Below are 17195 nucleotides of genomic sequence, written 5' to 3' on the forward strand. Positions count from 1 at the left end.
ATAATATTTCATTCCTCTTTACCTTAGAGAAACTGACATTTGAAGAGGTCAGATCACCTCAAGAATTCCGTAAAGGGGAAGATGCAGAAGTTGTCTGCCATGTCAGCAGCTCGCCCGCTCCAATGGTCAGATGGTTGGGTAACGGTGAAGATGTAACAGACATTGATGACAGTTAGTATTTTGGTAACGTTTTAAGTTATGTTTTTCACGAGAGGTTTTAGCTATTATTTTATGAGTTATAAAATATCATCAAGTTTATTTATTTAATGTGTTCCTTCAGATTTCAGAAATGGTTTCATGTTTCCTCCTTCATATACATAATATTAAGGAAAACAGTTTAATACAGACATAATGTGGAAACAATACATGATTTATGTAAAGGTGTTGTCAGGTTTAGAAAACCCATTTTCGGACACCTTATTACGGAATTCTTATTTAGTTGCGGAAAGACCCCTCTACTGGACTTTATCTGTTAGCTAGTGAGGATAATGGCTACAAAGAGTGTCTTTCACTTTGGAGGACACAGCACATTTGTGCATTACATGGAAAGGCCATTGATTTTAATGAGAACAGTGTAATTCTTAATTTCCCCTGTGATGGCGCTGCAGAGAGATTTAACACTTTCTGCCAGGTTCACCCACAGCTGATTGCCAGCAGTAGGATCTCTGTGATCAGCTTTTCATTGAAGGATCCTTTTAAAATAACCCTTTTAATTCCACCTGTTGCCTTACCTACAATTGAGAGGTTTTGTATAGCAGTGCCCTTTAGAAGGATTCCCAAAACTTTAAAACTTCTATTTTTATCTGCCCTGAAAGTGTTTGAAATTTTTGTAGTACATGGAGTAGCAAAATCTTGGGGTCCCTATTATGTGTTTACATAACCTCCTAATTATGGATTTCTTATATGCATTACAGTTTATGTATGTGACGTGCTTATAGAGTGTGCTCTATAGACATACTGTATAGACATACTCTATAGACAAAAAGTCACATATCCATAAATCCATGCAACTAAATATAAAGTAGAAATTGTTAGTAATTTCAACAATAAACACAATTTGTGGAGCTCTGAAGAACTACATTTAACATTTCATTATTTTAACCTTTGGTCTTGAATTGGAATTGATGACCTTTACCAATAATTTTGCAAAGTCCTGTACATCCAATTTTAGAAACAATTTGAATGTTTAGTAAATCACAATCTTTTGTCAGATGTTTTTGCAAGCAGACCTGTAGTGAAATGTCAGCCAAATAATTAGCCCTGCATTTTAATACTTATGGCCACTGTAATACTGTGAAGTATTTTTATAGCCCTGTATATAGTATAATAGATAAAAGTAGAAAACCAACAACATATTACAGTCATATTTCTTGAATGTCAGCTTGTTCACGTCCACCATGGTTAAACCAGTAGTACGGTTTATAAAAGACACAAATCAAGATATAACGTATATCAAGTTCAACCAGAGGCAAGGGGAGGATGTAGATGAAATCTTAAAACTTAGTTTTCTCCTATGGATCGAAGAAAGCAAAAGATAAGGCATGAGCCAATCTGCCTTACGAGGGAAAGAAATCCTCTCTGATGCTACCTGGCAATTAGACTGGATCAACATTTCGCATGAGAGATTATTTCTTTCAAGTATTCATCTAAGCCATCAACTGTTTCTTTTAAACCCTGTTACTGAGGACACTATTCTACAGTTTCACTGCTCTTACAGTAAAGAAGCCTTAAAGAGGCTCTGTCACCCCATTATAAGTGTCCTATCTCCTATATAAGGAGATTGACACTGTAATGTAGATGACAGCAGTGGTTTTTATTTAGAAAAACTATCTATTTTCACCACATTAGGAGCGATTTTAGCTTTATGCTAATGAGTTTCTCAATGCCCAAGTGGGCGTGTTTTTACTTTAGACCAAGTGGGCGTTGTACAGAGGAGCATATGACGCTGACCAATCAGTGACCAATCAGCGTCGTGCACTTCTCTCCATTCATTTAGACAGCGCATAGTGACACTGCGTTGTTCGCTATGTGCTGTCTTATACTGACATATTAACATTACTGAATTTAGACAGTGACTAGACATTCCTTCCAAACAGGACGTGATGTCTATTCACAATCCGAACACTTCATTAACGTTTGTTTGGTACTTTCAGCAGAGCAAAGCGTAATCTCGCTGTAACCTGTTATTTACAGCGAGATCTCGCGAGATTACGCTTGCTTTGCTGTAAGTACCAAAGAAACGTTAACGAAGTCCCGGGATTGTGAATAGACATCCTGTCCTGTCTGGAAGGCATGTCTAGTCACTGTCTAAACACTTCAGTAACGTTAATGTGTCAGTATAAGACAGCACATAGCGAACAACGCGGTGTCACTATGCGCTGTCTAAATGAATGGAGAGAAGTGCATGACGCTGATTGGTCAGCGTCATACACTCCTCTGTACAACGCCCACTTGGTCTAAAGTAAAAACACGCCCACTTTGGCATTAAGAAGCTAATTAGCATAAAGTTAAAATTGCTCCTAACGTGGTGAAAATAGATAGTTTTTCTAAATAAAAAGCATTACTGTCACCTACATTATAGCACCAATCTTCTTATGTAGGAGATAGGGCACTTATAATGTGGTGACAGAGCCTCTTTAAGTTCTGTATTTTTCTATAAAACAGAGAAAAATATCATTGTAACCATACTATTAGGGAACCAAATATGACACAAAGGTCACAAAGGTTCTTTCTGAATAGTGTCAAAAATGGTACACGACCATGTACGATTTAATACCAAGATCACTGAACACCCGACTCCTAAATTATTCAAGTCCTATGCTACCTATATAACAAATGAGGTATCCCATAGGCTAGTTTCAATAAGCCTAAACTAACAAGTTGTACAACATCACATAAAAAAAAAAAAACTACTGATAAATAAAGAATCACCCCCTAAGCCGTTCCCACAATCTGGGTGGTCTAAATGGTGTGTGTTCCCACATTCTACTCAACACAATTTTGACATCTTCCAAGTAAAACATCAAGCTAAAGTAAGAATAAGAAACTTTCACTAAACTTTTCCAGTTGATTTAGAAACGATTTGACTGAAATCTGACAAGTAGTCTCCATTTAATTACGTTAGTTTTTATTTTTGCAATAAACACCATTAGAAACACAGAATATATGTTTGTAAGGAAAAACGAAAAGCAATGACTCAACTCTTCATCTAATGTTCAGTAGGTTTTTCACAACCTCCATATGCAAGGGGTTGATATTTTATATGCTTAATGTATGGTAGCTGAAGTCGTACAATGGAGCACCTAGAAAATAGAACAAGAAAAGTAAAGGTCCATATTTAACTCCATATGGTCTGTCCCCTTTTCTAATTATTACCTTCTCACTGGATATTGTTTTCCTAATATAAATAGGTACAACATTTTTTTTGTAGATTTGTTATATATGCCTGTAGCTTCCACTAGGGAAAGCTCATCAAAGAAGGATTTAAAATGCTCCCATTGAAAAATAAATCTTTTTTTCAGTAAGCACCCCCTAGTGGTGACTTCTGGCCACTAGAGTTTTATCACTTAACTGCATGACTCTATTTTATCAATAAACATAATATATTAAATGAATCAGCATATATATTTTTAACCTATTTAGACCTTTAAAGATAAATCTTTACATTTTAGAATATTTAAAGGTTTCAAACATGTACCCGTTTTCAATTCTTTCCTTGAGGTTATACATTTTCTTCAAGTAATTCCTGATACTGTTTACATTTCCAGCATACACACATGTATTTATCTGCAAGATTTATGGTTTTGAGTTCTACAGACTATGTGCAATGCCCATCTTATACAGACTTATGGCACACACTAAAGCCCCAACTATATTCCGCTACTCGCATTGTAGTCCCACCCACATTCAGCTGCTCACATTGTAAACATTGAAGGGACTCTACAGGATTAGAAAAACATGGTTGTTTTCTTCTTAACACTGTGCCACGGTTGTGTGCCTCATTCAATGCTACAATGCCAGGCAAGTTCCATGGACAGGTGTCGGGCTGTTTCTCAAATAAAGCAGCCACATACAACCTATGGGAGAATAGGTACTTTTACGTCCCCCCTTTTTAACCTCTTGGTTCTTTTACTAAAAATTGTGGCAGAGTCTTATAGTGCGAAGTGAGTTTTTGGGCTTTATACTGAATATGTTGCTACATAAATACATTCAAACATCTATAGGTAGGGGTTTACTTTTGTGTGATAGATCACTTTTGGCAATCTGCTGAAGCCTATAGATGTCTACTAAGAATATTGGGGCAGATTTACGATTTATGTCTTAAATTTAGACAGTTTAGGATTTGACTAGATGCGCCAGATTTAAAACAGTGGCTCATGCTGGATGATAAATTTGGCGCATTTTTTGGCGCATTTTTAGATACGTCTGTCTAACTTTATATCACCTCTTGGTTGGATTACTTTAGACCAATTTGGCACATTTTAAGTCACGCCCTCTTTTCAACTGATCACGCCCCATTTCTGTGAAGACACACACCCTTTTCGGATGAGTTGCAAAGAAAGTGTCACTTTGGAAATGTAGCGCATGTCATCATTTTCATTGGTAAATCTGCCGCATAGTTTTCCATTTTGATGCGGTATTGAACATAAATGACTTTTTGAGATAACATAATATGTGATATATATTAATGACATGTTCTACTAATACAACGGTGATCACTTAGAGGTTAGAAAAAGGTAAAAATAAACCTTTAGTCCCGAGGTCCCTCTTCAATTGATCTTTAATTTAAAATATATGTCCATCCACCCTTGAATTCTGGCCATTGACCCCAGGCTCGGAGCCCTGCTCTAGAGTAAATCTTCTACCACATTTACAAAATTCCAATTACTGTTTTATATCATAGTCTGACAAATAACTATAGGGGTGCGGACATAGCAGTTATACCAGGGGACCTGAAGCCTAAAGGGGCCCAATGCAAACTCTGCAAGGTATGAGGATGGGGGGGGAAAGATGGGGCTTTAACTCATTTTGCATTGTGGCCCAGGAGCTTTAGGTTACCCCACTGTAGCATAGATGAAAATTCTGGCAAGAATTTAACATTTTTTCTACAAAACAATTTTACATCCATTACAAAATGGCCCTGATAAGTTGTTACATTTTCATTCTTTTCAGAATATAAAGTCATTATTTTGCCAGGACAATAAATCACTGTGTTTTGTTATTGCAAACATTTATCCTACGGGTGACAGTGTTAATATATGTAAAGAAATATAATAACGTCTCTTAATCACGACCTTATAACGATTGTTGTGAAAAATCAGATTCTTTCTTCAGGAGTTTAAAAATCTTTGGGTTAATAATGGAGGTAAAATATTGCTTTTTTTTCCCAGCATACACTGTAGTCTTTCTTGGCGCACACAAAAAATATTAAACTTTGAAAATTACATTTTACTTTCAAATTGGGCAATGCATTTCTCATGAAATGTCTGATAGTGTTAGAGCAAAACTGTTTAGAAATCGGAATCAGCAGACCCAAATCTTCCTTCAGTTCATTTCTTCCTGACCCTTGTTTACTTCTTCCTCTTTTTTTAGGTCGATTTGCAATGTTAGCAAATAATAATCTTCAGATTATGAACATCAGTAAAAGAGATGAAGGCATTTACAGATGTGAGGGGCGAGTCGAGGTTAGAGGAGAAATTGATTTCCGAGATATCTTTGTCATTGTGAATGGTAAGAAATAATTGCTACATAATATTATTATAATTGTGTTCCTGCTGTGTACTGGCTATAATCCCAACAGGAGACTATACAATTAACACTCACTTATTTATTAGATTGAAATATTGACTACAACAATAAACTAAGAAAGGGTTAACCCTTTAATCCAGCATATGATAAATCCGAAAATCTAGTAATCCAGCACTGACTCAAAATATATTCGGGAGTTTCACAAAAATGATTAGAAACTTTCTCCAAGAAATAAAGTTACAGTAGCGGATTCTGTTAACAAATTGGTCCGTATGTATCAAGCTCTGTCTGACTTAATTTTTTTGGCGATTTTTCGGTGCAAATAATGTGTGTGCATGATTTAATAGGTATTCGCGCCACATAAGCGATTACTGTTTCTGCCGCGTGCGCAACTTTGTGATTCATGTTACTTTTTAGCTATATTTATATAATGTGACTATTTAAAAGTTATACGTGCCACCAGCAGGATAAACCAATATAAAAGGACAATTCTAATAAATGTTGTGCGACAGTTGATAAATTTGTCACAAAATAAACACGGAAACTCTGCCATAAAGTAAAATAAGACTGACATAGAATAAGCTAATATTTATCTATGGGGGCCTTTATTTTGGGCTTTCAGTCTGAAGATTCTTTACCCTTACAAGCGAGCTTTATATACACTATCTGGTCAAAAGTATGTGGACATCTGACATGACATCTCCAGTATATGAGTTTATTTGACATTCCATTCCAAAACCATGGGAGTTGGGCCCCTTTTGCAGCTATAACAGTCTCCGCTCTTCTGGAAAGGTTTTACACAAGTTTTTGATGTGTGTCGGTGGAAAATTGTGCCCATTCAGCCAAAGGAGCATTTGTGAGGTCAGACACTGATGTTGGATGATAAGGACTGGCTTGCAATCAATGTTGCAATTCATCCCAAAGGTGTTCAATGGGGTTGAGGTCAGGACTCTGTGCAGTCACTAGAGATCCCCTACACCATGCTGGGGCCAAAAGTGGCCTTCCCCAAACTGTTGCCAAAGAAATCGTAAGCATGGAATTGTCTAAAATGTCTTGATATGAGGAAGCATTAACATTACCCGTCACTGGAAAGTAGGAGCTTATCTTAAACATTAAAATACAGTCCTCAAACCTTTTTTCCTCTTCTCTGCCAAATGTTACAGTAGGCACCATGTACTCCGGTAGGTATTGTACTCTGGGCATCAGCCAAATCCAGATTCCTAGATCAGACTGCCAGATAGTGAGCTATGATTCATCACTCCATAAAACATGCCGTTCCAGAGTCCGGTCCACTTAAAATCACTCCAGTCGATGCTTAGAATTGCACATGGTGATCTTCGGCTTTTGTGCAGCCGCTATGGAAACCCATTTCATGAAGCTCCGGGCGCAGAGACCTTGCGCTGATGTCACTTCCTGTGTCAGTTTTAAACTCTCTAGTGAGTGATGCAACAGAGAATAGGAGATTTGTATGCGCCATGTGCCCCGCTCTGTGAGTTTGCGTGATCTACCACTTCGTGACTGAGCTGTTGTTACTTCTAGACGCTTCCACTTCACAATAATAGCATTGTGACTTCTAGGTGCCTAGGGCAGATATGGCAGATTATAAATGTAACAAACTGACTTGTGATCTTCTGGCAGTGCCACATTTAAAGTGACTGAACTCTCCAGTACAACCCATACTACTACTACTGTTTGTCTCTAAAATTGTATGGCTGTGTGCTTGATTTTATTCACCTGTTTGCAATGGGTGTGGCTGAAACAGCTTAAATCAATAATTAGGAGGGGTGTCCACATACTTTTGGCAATATAGTGTACTTCTGCATGACTGTCTGATAATATAGAATATTTTATGGTCCAACAACTATCAGTTCCCATTGATGCTGAATTAAATTAATTGTACTGTTATACCCTATGTATGATACATGAGTACTACTGAAATATGTATCATTTATATATTTGTGCTCCTCTGCTCCTTATAGCTTGTCTGCATAGAGAGTAACTGAGCATCTACTGTCCTGACAGACAAAGAGTGGAACTAACAAGCAAAAACTCCTTGCATACAATGATCTCCAAGATCAACTAGTGTGAACTGTGTTTGAGCAAAATATAAAATTTTGATATATAGAATGCTTTGAATGGGTTATCTTATCAGAGAGGGGAAGCCAAAGCAGCCAAACATTTTCCCTGTAGTATTACATGTAGTATTGTATGGCTCGTTCCCCTACTTAAAGTTTTTTGTCTCATGTCAGATAAACTTTTACTCTTAGTAAGGAAAAATCATCTAAACCACTTAATTTTGTAGGAAATCATCTGTGATCACTAGTTCTCCAGTGTGAGAATCCAACCAAAAATTTCACATAGTGCAGCTTCTAGGACCCCAGTCAACATTGAATGACGAAGAGAACTGAAATATTAGGGCAAACCTTACTGTACTTTCTTGTATGGCTTTGGGCTTCAACAAGTAAAGTAAGTTATGTGCTCAAGTACAAGAAAATCAGGCGGCACTGCTGTGACCAGTAGTTCTCTGGACATTCGGCAGTACACTGGCCACGGAAGCGCAACGGGGGCTGCAGGATAAAACTAGGGAAGTGCTGGACTTCGTAGATAAGACCATATGTAGCACAATGTAAGTAGAGAGAAAAAAGCCGCACTCACCCGGTCTGATGTAGAAAATTCTTTAATGCTTGAAAAAAAGTGTGTGGGGGGGGGGAGAGACGAAGACAGTGTCAGACAACAGCGATTTTGCGTACAACGCTTTCTCAAGCCCTCCCCCAAAGTAAAGTAAGTTATCTTCTGATTTCTTGCGAGTACACTCCCCCACCAGTTTATAAAATATATATATATACTCTAATTCTGAAAAATGGTCACAATACCTACATACTTTTGATCTTGGTAAAGTCAATCTCAGGTATAAAAGTGAGCCTAAATTACTGCAGTTGTTCAGAATTTACCTGTATACTGTACGTACATTCACAAATCAGGAATCCCTTTCAGTTTCTATTCCTACTATATTTTTTAGCTGTATCTTTTTACTTGTTGCTATCAATGTAATAGTGCCCAGTCCTTACATTAGTGGATGGTTTTCTGGTTCAATCAAGATTAGTCAACTCCTATCTCCATATAAATAATCTGATTCGTTTAGAAGGAACCTGTCATGTTGAACATGGTGTCTGATCTGCGGACGGCATGTTATAGAGCAGGTGCAGCTGAACAGAATGATGTAAAGTTTTGTGGGAACATATTCAGTATATGTTGTAGTGTATTGATTTAAATCTCTGCGCCTTCTGGGCTTAAGAGTCCAGTGGGTGGTCCTACTCAGTTATTGGTAGCCTACCCTGTATGAGTTTGCATACAGAAATAACTGTCAATCACTGAGTAGGACCGCCCACTGGACTCTTACGCCCAGAAGAAGCAGGGAATGAAATCAAAACATGAGAAGATATACTGAATAATTTCCCACAAAACTTTATATCAATCTGCTCAACTCTTCCTGCTCTATAATATGATGCCCGCAAGTAGGACTACATCTTTAATGTGACAGGTTCCCTTTAAAATGGTTGTCCCAATTGTCCTACTCATTTCTGCTCATCCGGCTTCACTAACCCCTGGCTATCTGCTGTTATCACCAGGGAAAGCTGCGTATGGCCGTTGAATTCTCTTGGGAATGTAATTTTATAATGTGCACATTCATATAAATAGGCGACCATGTAGTCGTTAATTTCATTAAGGCCACCAGAATTGGTGCCACTATTTTGCAGCGGCTCCCTGCTCTGGGTCATAGGTAGACCCCCCTATGATGTCCATATGTCCTAAAAGAACATACCCTAGGAGAATAAACACCATTAATGTTGCATGATCTATTCATATGCAAAGTTAAACACGTTTTCCCACGAGAGACATTTATGACATATCCACAGCATATGTCATAAATGACAGATAGATGCGGGTCCCTATCTCTAGAACGGGGCCCCCTAAATCCCGTTCTACCTTTGTCTGCTATCACTGACTCCTGGCCACTTCCTGACTTTATGGTCGGGAGTTACGGAAACAGCGTAACTCGTTGAGCAACGCCGTTTCCGTAACCCCCATAGTAGTGAATAGCAGTTACGGCAGCAGCGTAGCTCGCTGAGCTACATTGTTTTCACCTTCATGGTCATAAATCAGCCGACACACAAAGAGGTAGAACGGGGTTTAGGGGCCTCGTTCTAGAGATATGTCCCTTGTCCCAGAGGTGGGACCCGCATCTATCTGACATTTTATGACATATCCTGTAGATATCATCCAAAAAATGCAATATTTGAAGCAGCACAAATCCCGTTATCAGGAGCGGTGTCACGCTGTAAAATCAGACAAACCCAGTCTGACGTAATGTAATCTTCAAAAAAGCGTGGTGAACAGCAGCACATGTCTCCCAAGTTTCAATCAATAAGTTCTTTTATTGGTCAAACATCCAGTAAAACATCTAGGCTTGAGAAAGACCCTCCACTTGTCACGAGTCGAAACGTTGCCATTTTTTACTGGATGTTTGACCAATAAAAGAACTTATTGATTGAAACTTGGGAGACGTGTGCTGCTGTTCACCACACTTTTTTTGAAGATATCCTGTAGATATGTCATAAATGTCCCTCGTGGGAAAACCCCTTTGAGGAAATACCAGATGTTCAAAATAAATTTCAGATATTCATAGCTTTAAAATCTAATGTGAATTGAGAACTTTTCTTCATACATGTCTAGCATCTTTATTTTTTAGTGACTGCATATGTTTGGATCAAGTCCATTGCTTCATATATATAAATAGAAGTTTGGGACTGACAAAAACAGAAATGACTGACATAAGCAGAAACTACGGAGATACTTGCAACGCGATGATTGACACAGTCAGGAGTCAGCGTGTACAATGAATAGTACAGCATTGTGAATTTCATTTTAATTTCACAGTCGAACATACATTTTATACACGTTTTTCAGGAACTGCAAGGAATTGGTAAATACAAGAAATCACTGAGCAATGTCTTAAAATGACAGAGAAATCAATAATCAAGTGGTGGCATAATGTCAGAAATTCTTGTAATAGGTTAAGTAGGCCGATGCTTGATGGTCTCATAACTGTGAAAATCCCAAGGAATCGCGGTATTGATCCTGGTTTTCAGAATGAACTAGTCTGTAAGTGACCAAAATGGGCAGAAGTGGTAGATTACTATTTTGGCTGAATTTAATATTTCCTAATTAAATTATATTTATTATCATATTAATTATATATTAGCAATGTGCAGAGCTGTGGCTTGGAGCTCCCATCTAAAATCAGTCCTGGGTCTTTACACTATATATAACTAAAGTGTTCATAACTCCAGCATTATTGTGAAATTGCCATTATAATGTACGACACATCTGTCCTGCCTACTAATGGGTCACTGTTCTTACATGTCAAGGAAGCCTGCGGGCCCTTCAGATGGTGGGGTCCTGTTGCAGTTGCTACCTCTGCAGTCCTCATAAATATTTTTAGAGTGACCTGTCAGTACATGGTATATCTAAAAAGTAGGTAATAATGTCTAACAATGTGTAAACCAGCAGTGATAATTCTCAATAATATATTCAATGAGATAATATAATACTATTAAGAGTAAAGTCATATCAGTCATATGCTAATAGTAGTAGTATTGTCAGGAGTATGCCAGTGGTAGTAGTACATAAAGAGCTTGCACCACATTTGGAATCAGAGACGTAGCTATGGGGTGGCAGAGGTAGCAAGGCCATGGTGCCTGGGAGAGCCCATCTGCCACATAAGCCGATACCAGTATTATGGGTGGCACATGTTTGCCGGGGGCCCTATTACATATTTTGTATTGGGGCCGGGAGCCTTAAGTTAGTATAATTTTGATCAGCCAGAGTTGTGTTCACATCTCGCTAATAGAAGCCTCCTTCGCAGACAAAAATCCCCGAAAAATAGTGCAGCGGTCCGGTAATATTACTGACACCATGACGGAAAACTGACGGACCCATAAAAGTAAATGGGTTCTGTTGGGCGACCCTGTTGTCCATTAGAGCCTTAGAGTCCTTTATAACAGCGGTCCTAACCCTTTTTTGCACCAAGGATCAGTTTCATGCCAGAATTTTTTTCCAGGGTCTGGCAGGGGTTGGGGTTGGTGGGGCTTAGGGTCAGTTCACACTTTGTGTAATACTGCTGATTTTCAACAACGGAATTCATTGCAGAAAATCCGCAGCATAATACAGTAGCAGCAACGTGGATGAGATATAACAAATCTCATCCACACGTTGCGTAAATAGTGAGCGGAAGAAATGCTCAGAAATTGATCTGTGGTACAGAGTTTTATTCCGTAGAATGTCAATTGTATTTGCGTAAACGCTGCTTATTTGTTGCAGGTTTTCCCCATTGAATTCGATGGGGAGGTAAAACCCACAATAAATAGCAGATGTTGTGTTTATTGCATCTGTGTCCTTCCTCCAGGCCGGCCTCCTGGGATGACGTTTTATCCCATGTGACCGCCGCTGCAGCCAATCACAGGCTGTAGCCGTCTCCTGGGATGAAGCGTCATCCCAGGAGGCCGGCCTGCTAGCAGTTTTCCGCAGCGAACATTCAGTGCGAAGAACTGCACCACAGTTAAATGAGTTTTTTTGCCTGAAATTCCCAGCGGCCACCAGGGCGTATACCAGATACCGCGACCCGGTACCAAATCATCTACGGCCCGGTGGTTGGGGATCACTGCTTTATAACACTAATCTAGAGTCCCTTGAAATTACAAATAAGGGGTCAAAAGGAAGACCCTTCTGTATGAAATATAGTGACACCCTCTTAGCTTATTGGCTATTAATATTATTTGGGGATCTAGTAGATTTCCTATCTTGTTGATTAATCCTCTTAATCATACACAGCTAAGCCATAACACAACCTTGGTCTGTTATTGGGTATATATGCAGATACATAAAGTAGTTATTTCTATATTATCTTTTATTTTACAGCCTTGCCTTAATGTTTAATGTTTCATCTTGGCGAATTTGCAATGCAGAATTCAGAATATCACATCAAATAATACACTGTCAAGTCTTAAAGAAGTCAATCCCCTGCTAACTGTCTTCTTCCCCACGTCTTTCATACCAGTGGTCTGCCTTATCGAGAGCTACTGAACCTGAATGCCACAAATACCTTCTGTCCTGCTCCTGGCATACTATAATACTAAGATCTGCAGAGGATCCCGGCAAGTCTACCGGTGGAGTGGCCTGGCACCTACTATAACATTGGCAGCTTAGCTCACTAATGCTAGCAACACAATACTATAGGTCAATCTCACACCCCACATTTTGGACATATGGGACCTTGAATTATATAGTAGCAAAGATTTAAAGGGAAAAGTAAGAAGCACAGGGGATTAGCTTGAAAGTCGAATTTTTAGCCTAAACTAAAGTTTCCTGGTCTTTGCAGAATATCTACTTTATTGTTGCATTGTCAACTAATACAGATACTTGGCAAGCGTCTTTTTCTAATTATTTTTGGGACAGCACAACGTTTCAAGCCAGAGTGGTGCTTGGCACATCAGTGAACGTACCTTTTCCCGGCATCATTTGTAATTTCTAGCTTGATTAGGAGACCATATAGTTCTTATTACTTGCTGTTTATTCTCCTCCGTTTTATTTAGCCATTAGGTGTCACATTCATGCTTCCTTTGTTCCTTTGATCTTTCGCTTAAGGACATAAGTACAGAGCTTTTCTTCTTAATATATTGATAAATGCGGCTCACAGTTGTATTTTACTTTCACAAATCAATATTTCAGAAGGCTTATGTAGCACCAATGTATGATGAGTGACAAGTCATTTTCTAGTGACATATGCATGGCACTCGCTGTATTGTTGCTATAGGAACTGCTAAATAACAAGTACATGAAATATTTCAGCATTGCAAGTTCCTAATATTATGCCACCGGTAACTGTAATTCTTCTAAATAAGTAGATATAATAGTAATGCCAAGCAATGAGCCCTTTGAGGTCAAACCGGAGTTTCCAGAGAAGAAGTAATTAGGAATACTGGCTTAGAAAATAGCAATATTCTATGTTCCAAAACGAAAAGTCATAACACATCAGAACATTATTAGGAATAATTATAATTATTATAATAATAATAATAACAATACGTTGCAATTCAAAATTCACATGTTGTTTTAAAGGCTGCTATGGGGTCCTGAAGAGACGGGACACAGCGTTGGTTGATCCCACTCCCCTCTAGAAAAGAAATGCATTGTTAGCAAACAGGGGGGGGGGGTGAATTGGCCCAAGGGTCATGTAAAATGTATAGAAAACGGAAAGAAACACCAGGCCCTTGTGTCCTGGTTGGCAAATGCCAAGACCATAATGGGAAGGCCAGTCTGATCCTTTCTATGAGGGTCTCGGCTCTTATATGTATGCCACTAAATGTATATGACATATATCAGCACACTAACATTATTGGGAAGATTTACTATTGTTGCTGCTCCCAAATTCTTGCCTAAGTTGCACCTTCCATTTGGCACAAATCATTATAGATACTTTTATCAATTAAATCTGCCAAAAAAAACAGATGTTTGTGACTAACTGGTGTGGCTTAGCAGAAAGAAGGTGGGGCTTAGCAGAAAGAAGGTGTGGTTTAGCAGAAAGAAGGTGTGGTTTAGCAGAAAGAAGGCGTGGCTTAATATGCACCAAATTACGCAAACATTTTGGCACAGAAAAGGATATTGAAATAAGCCAACAAATATATGGTATTAAGTTAGATAAAAGTGACTAAATGTGTGCCAAATTCATCATCCAGCGTGAGCCAATGTGATAAATTTTGGTGCATCTACTCTAGTTCTTTGCTGTCTGAATTTAAGACACTATTAGTAAATCTGCCTCTATGTCTATAGTAATAGCAATAATAGGTAGGTCTCATATTAATGTATTTTATTATTCAGTTAATTGTAAACCAGTATTAGTAATGCTAAGTACGAAACCAGTAGAAATAACTAATGCAAAGAAGTATGCAATAGTAATTACTCATAAATCACTAGAAAAACATACAATTGTGCCCAGTAATATAGTGGTCATGGCAGTTTCCATTAATATGTCAACAGAATTTAAGAATAATATGTCAACAGTGGTGGTAAAAGCAGTATGCCAGTAATAGTAGTAGTCATACTTTTCATTATTAAGTCGATAACCGGTAGTGTACATTTTTCTCATCAGTTATTTATCCTTATAACATGCCAGAAATAGTCTTACACCTCCTGATGTATTATTGGTGTGGATTTTGGTCATATATGCCAAGGATTTGCTGTAAAGAAACCTGACTGCTCCTCTGGTCTGTGGATTTTGAAACCAGGGCATCATCTGCATAGTATATTCTCTCCATGTTTCCTTGGTTTCATCTTGCATGTGAATGCGTATTTAAACCTATGAAATTCACAGTAGGATATTTGTGTGTATGAAAAATGGAAACATTAGGGCTCATGAGCAGACTGTATTACAGATCTGTACTTTATGTAAAATAAAGCGTCCATGTTTTCGGCCCACAAATTGTTTTGTGGATTAGTACAGAAACCGTAAGAAAATTGTGGCGTGTTGTATCACATGCTACATTTCAGAGGTATTTTCCCGTAGTAGCATTGCTTCTAGCGGTAAATACGGGGCATCCTGGAGGCACCACATGGCAGCACACAGACAGGCAGACAAGGAGATATTCTCATAATTAGTGAATTTGTGAATGGCGTGATGTCCGCCTAATATTCCCCTTCTCTGCTATTAGTGCAGTTTTTCAAACATGCTAATCTTGATGGGATCGGTCAAGGAAATCATTTATATAGGGCAGCCTGAAAGTCTACCAATGGCAGACAGTAAGGGCAAATAATAGATCTGGTATGTTGGATTTAAACATGCCCGTTTCTTTGTTTCTTGATAGATAAAGCAGTGAGCTCCATACTCTTTGGGCTTATTCACATGACCGTAGTATACATCCATGTGACGGCCTTTAAAACAACGGGCATCACATGGACGTGTGTATTTCAGTGGGGTCATTCACACGGCCATTGTTTTAACGGACTGACTGAAGGGTCTGTTGAAAAATAGGACATGTCGTATTCTCTTCTGTTTTCACCGATCCCTCAAAAGACTCAAATCTATGAGGCATCCGTGAAAACGGGTCCCGCAGAGGTGCAACTCGGATGTGAAAAACGGTTGTTTTTCACGTCTGAGTTTGCACTAGGTCGTGTGAATGTAGCCTTACTGCCATGTTATTTTGATTTATCTAAAAATACCTTTACCGATGACCTATGTACAGTATCTACAGTAAATATTGTTTTAAATTTGCTGTAACAGCTACAATATTTTTTAAAATTATCATGGAGTCTTATTCCACTGGTGTTGAAAAACTTTTTTTTTTTATAAAATATGAGTTTTTGAAAAATTCTAACTTTAATTAATTAATACCGGAGGAATTAAAAACTGGTTAATATCACTTTGAATGAAATGTGTTTTATATTTTTTCAGTTCCTCCAGCTATATTAATCCAACAAAGATCCTTCAATGCTACTGCAGATCGCCAAGAGGATATTGCTATATTTTGCCGGGCCACCGGCTCTCCCAAGCCTTATATCAGCTGGCACAGGTAAGTCCCTTTTCAGAATTTTCCTTCAACATTTCTTTGCATTATTAAGATTGTCACTTTTGCATTGCCTGTTGTGTTCTAAAGCTGTCAAGTCACCATATTGACAAACATACAAGACAGGCCACTCAAGGTAACAGCCAATAGTATACTAAAAGGGGGTGACTAGGTTGCAGCTACTCCTAGTACCTTGGCTAAGGGAGAACTAATGCCCTCTCAACAAAGAATAGGAAAGCATTACTATAAATGGCTCATAATGGTTAGGAAACCCCAGTACAGATCTTACAGCTTGAAGCATCACTGTTAAAATGTGTGGATTTGAGCTAAAAATCTGCCCTACCCCATATATCTGTGAGCTACCCAGGCTAGGAGACATTAGAATTGCATTCCATACTGCAATATGTTATAGTTCCAAACCTCCAATATGGCAGAGTACCTCAAATGTCATACCTAAGGCTTCTTTATCATTTATGTTCATTTGTATTTGTCAACTGCTCTCATGTAATATAAAAGACAAATGACTAAAAACAGGGGAGTAGCTATAGGGCGTGCAGAAGTAGCATGCAATATTTTGTTACAACGGACAGTGACTGATTAATTTTCGAACCATAAGGAGTCCCACTGAAGTCAACAGGATTCATTTTGATATCTGAATCTGCCTTATTTTTGGTGTCAAGAGACCATGGATGTGCAACCTATGATCATCCAGCTATTAACTATATTTCTCAGCATACCCTGATAGATAATGACTGTCAGGATATGCTAGGAGTTGTAGTTTCCCAACAGCTTTAGGATACACCATTCTTGAGGGCCATATGGTAATCC

At 38.4% G+C, this 17195-nt stretch overlaps 1 protein-coding gene across 3 annotated transcripts in view; it reads left to right on the forward strand.

Moving 5' to 3' along the window:
• Positions 1-17195, forward strand: part of NCAM2 (neural cell adhesion molecule 2) — a 276456-nt gene that overhangs the window by 142255 nt on the left and 117006 nt on the right. For all 3 annotated transcript variants that reach the window (XM_075854510.1, XM_075854512.1, XM_075854511.1), the window contains exons 4-6: positions 28-171; positions 5593-5730; positions 16256-16373. In XM_075854510.1, coding sequence (XP_075710625.1) covers positions 28-171; positions 5593-5730; positions 16256-16373 — 400 coding nt within the window. The remainder of the gene's footprint in view (positions 1-27; positions 172-5592; positions 5731-16255; positions 16374-17195) is intronic.

This window comes from Rhinoderma darwinii, chromosome 2 (genome assembly GCF_050947455.1).
Source record: "Rhinoderma darwinii isolate aRhiDar2 chromosome 2, aRhiDar2.hap1, whole genome shotgun sequence".
Taxonomy (NCBI): Eukaryota; Metazoa; Chordata; class Amphibia; order Anura; family Rhinodermatidae; genus Rhinoderma; species Rhinoderma darwinii.